The sequence below is a fragment of the Seriola lalandi genome, unplaced genomic scaffold, assembly GCF_002814215.2.
Source record: "Seriola lalandi dorsalis isolate HSWRI2012SDOR001 ecotype SW California unplaced genomic scaffold, Sedor1 jcf7180002054677, whole genome shotgun sequence".
Taxonomy (NCBI): domain Eukaryota; kingdom Metazoa; phylum Chordata; class Actinopteri; order Carangiformes; family Carangidae; genus Seriola; species Seriola lalandi.
The window spans coordinates 943,968-945,764 of NW_019525230.1; the positions used below are offsets into that span (position 1 = coordinate 943,968).

General features: G+C 44.1%; 1 protein-coding gene across 1 annotated transcript in view; it reads left to right on the forward strand.

Moving 5' to 3' along the window:
- Positions 1–1,797, forward strand: part of LOC111666483 (leukocyte cell-derived chemotaxin 1-like) — a 7,508-nt gene that overhangs the window by 671 nt on the left and 5,040 nt on the right. Inside the window, exon 3 of the mRNA XM_023421811.2 lies at positions 1,253–1,393. Coding sequence (XP_023277579.1) covers positions 1,253–1,393 — 141 coding nt within the window. The remainder of the gene's footprint in view (positions 1–1,252; positions 1,394–1,797) is intronic.

Genomic DNA, 1,797 nt, shown 5'->3' on the forward strand with positions numbered 1-1,797 from the left:
TGCTTTCTTGGAAATCAGCCAAAGCTCCTTTTAGCGTTTCTACTTGTTTATTTTATCATCCCTTTGCATAGTTAACCTAAAAGTTACATAAATAGTTAAATCAACATGACTGACTTGCACCGTGGACCAGGGGTCATTGAGGTGCACTTCGCCACATGCACAGGAAACTGTCCCGTCTCTGTATCAGGGTTTTACTGCACGACATTGGTGGCGCACATTAGTCCCAATAAGAGATGAAGTTTTAAATCAAGGCACATGATTTAAACCAGTTGTACAGATGTAACGCTGTTGTATTAGTTCGAAGAAAAACCGGTAAAAACCCGCTCGCGATTCAGCCCCTGTCACCACCCCAGAAAGTTTGACACAGCCCCTTAAGGCTTTCAATCGAAAATCAAATCAAAGTCGGTCTGATCTGCTACATAATTCCCTCTTTTCTCAAAGCAGTTTTCTCTTCTTTCAAAACTTTTCTGAAATAAGTGGAACTACCGTAGAAGAAAACAGCTCTCATACTCAGACCCTATCAGAAATTATGTCACTTGATTGAAGAAATTGTTGAAACAAGCTCTTTTGAATTGGAAACATGTGAAATGATGTCGTCCAGTGGTGGATTTTTTTTTAACTTGTTTGAATTAAAGTGACTCAATAGACTGAAGCAGCTCTTCAAGATGGATTTTGTTTTTTTGCAGTGTAGGCAAACAGTAAAATGTAAATGAAACACTCCATTTTCATGGTAGGTAAATCTTGGTGAATGGAGTCCTTGTGTGTATGTGGTGTGTGTTGGAGGATCGTGGCGGGGTGGAGAGGGGTGGAGAGGGGTGGAGAGGGGTGGGGGGTGGGGGGGCTCTTTGGTCCGGCTGATGCTCCAGGGGCAAGAGGTGTAAGAGATGAGAGGGAAAATGTGGCTTTCTGGTTGTTGTTTTTTTTCCAATATGAAGTTTGAAAATGCCCATTAAGAGACGATGAAGAGCGTGTGCAGAGGGGTCATCGTCACCCAGAGGTGCAAGGATTGTATTCTTCTAAACAAGCTTGAATGAATGTGTGTGTCTGAAAGAGAAAATGGAGAAAAGAGAGGTTGTAGCGTGTGAGGAGAAGTTATGGGGTAAGATTGGAGAAGGAAGGAGAGGGAGGGAGAAAGGGAGAGGGCTGGGGGGGGGGTGACTCTCGGGACTCTCATACCTTACATGCCAGTCTGAAACCTTGTGTGTGTTTTGTGTGTGTGTGTGTGTGTGTGTGTGTGTGTGTGTGTGCACAGGTCTACAATGTCCACTACAGCATGAGCATCAATGGCAAAGTGGAGGAGGGTTCAATGGAGATCGACACGACCAATAACATGGAGCGATTCAGCACGGGCAGCGGGGCGGACGAGGCCGTGGAGGTCCACGACTTTGAGATTGTGAGTTGAACTGAAAATAATCAAATAAATAAATAAATAAATGAATATCAGGAGGGTCAGAAAAGCAGACTCACCGACAGAGTGAGTCTGGACAGGAAGTTGATCAGACCCTTGTGGGGAGATTGGCTCACTGCAGCAGAGGACACATTAAAAACAAGTGGACATGTTATCATCCCCCTCTGGGCCAATCAGTGTCAAGATGCAGTGTCCCTGCAATTTTCATTAAATTCGGACTGGTGGGTTTTGACCTTTAATTAAATCGCCCAATCAGGCCAATCAGACCAGTGAAGCAGCAGTTTTGGCCTTTTAACAATTAAAATTTTGACCTTTAATCATATTGTCCCCGTGAGTGTAATTTTTTAAATCTTGAATACATGGCTAAAATACAAGCCCCCCCCACCCCC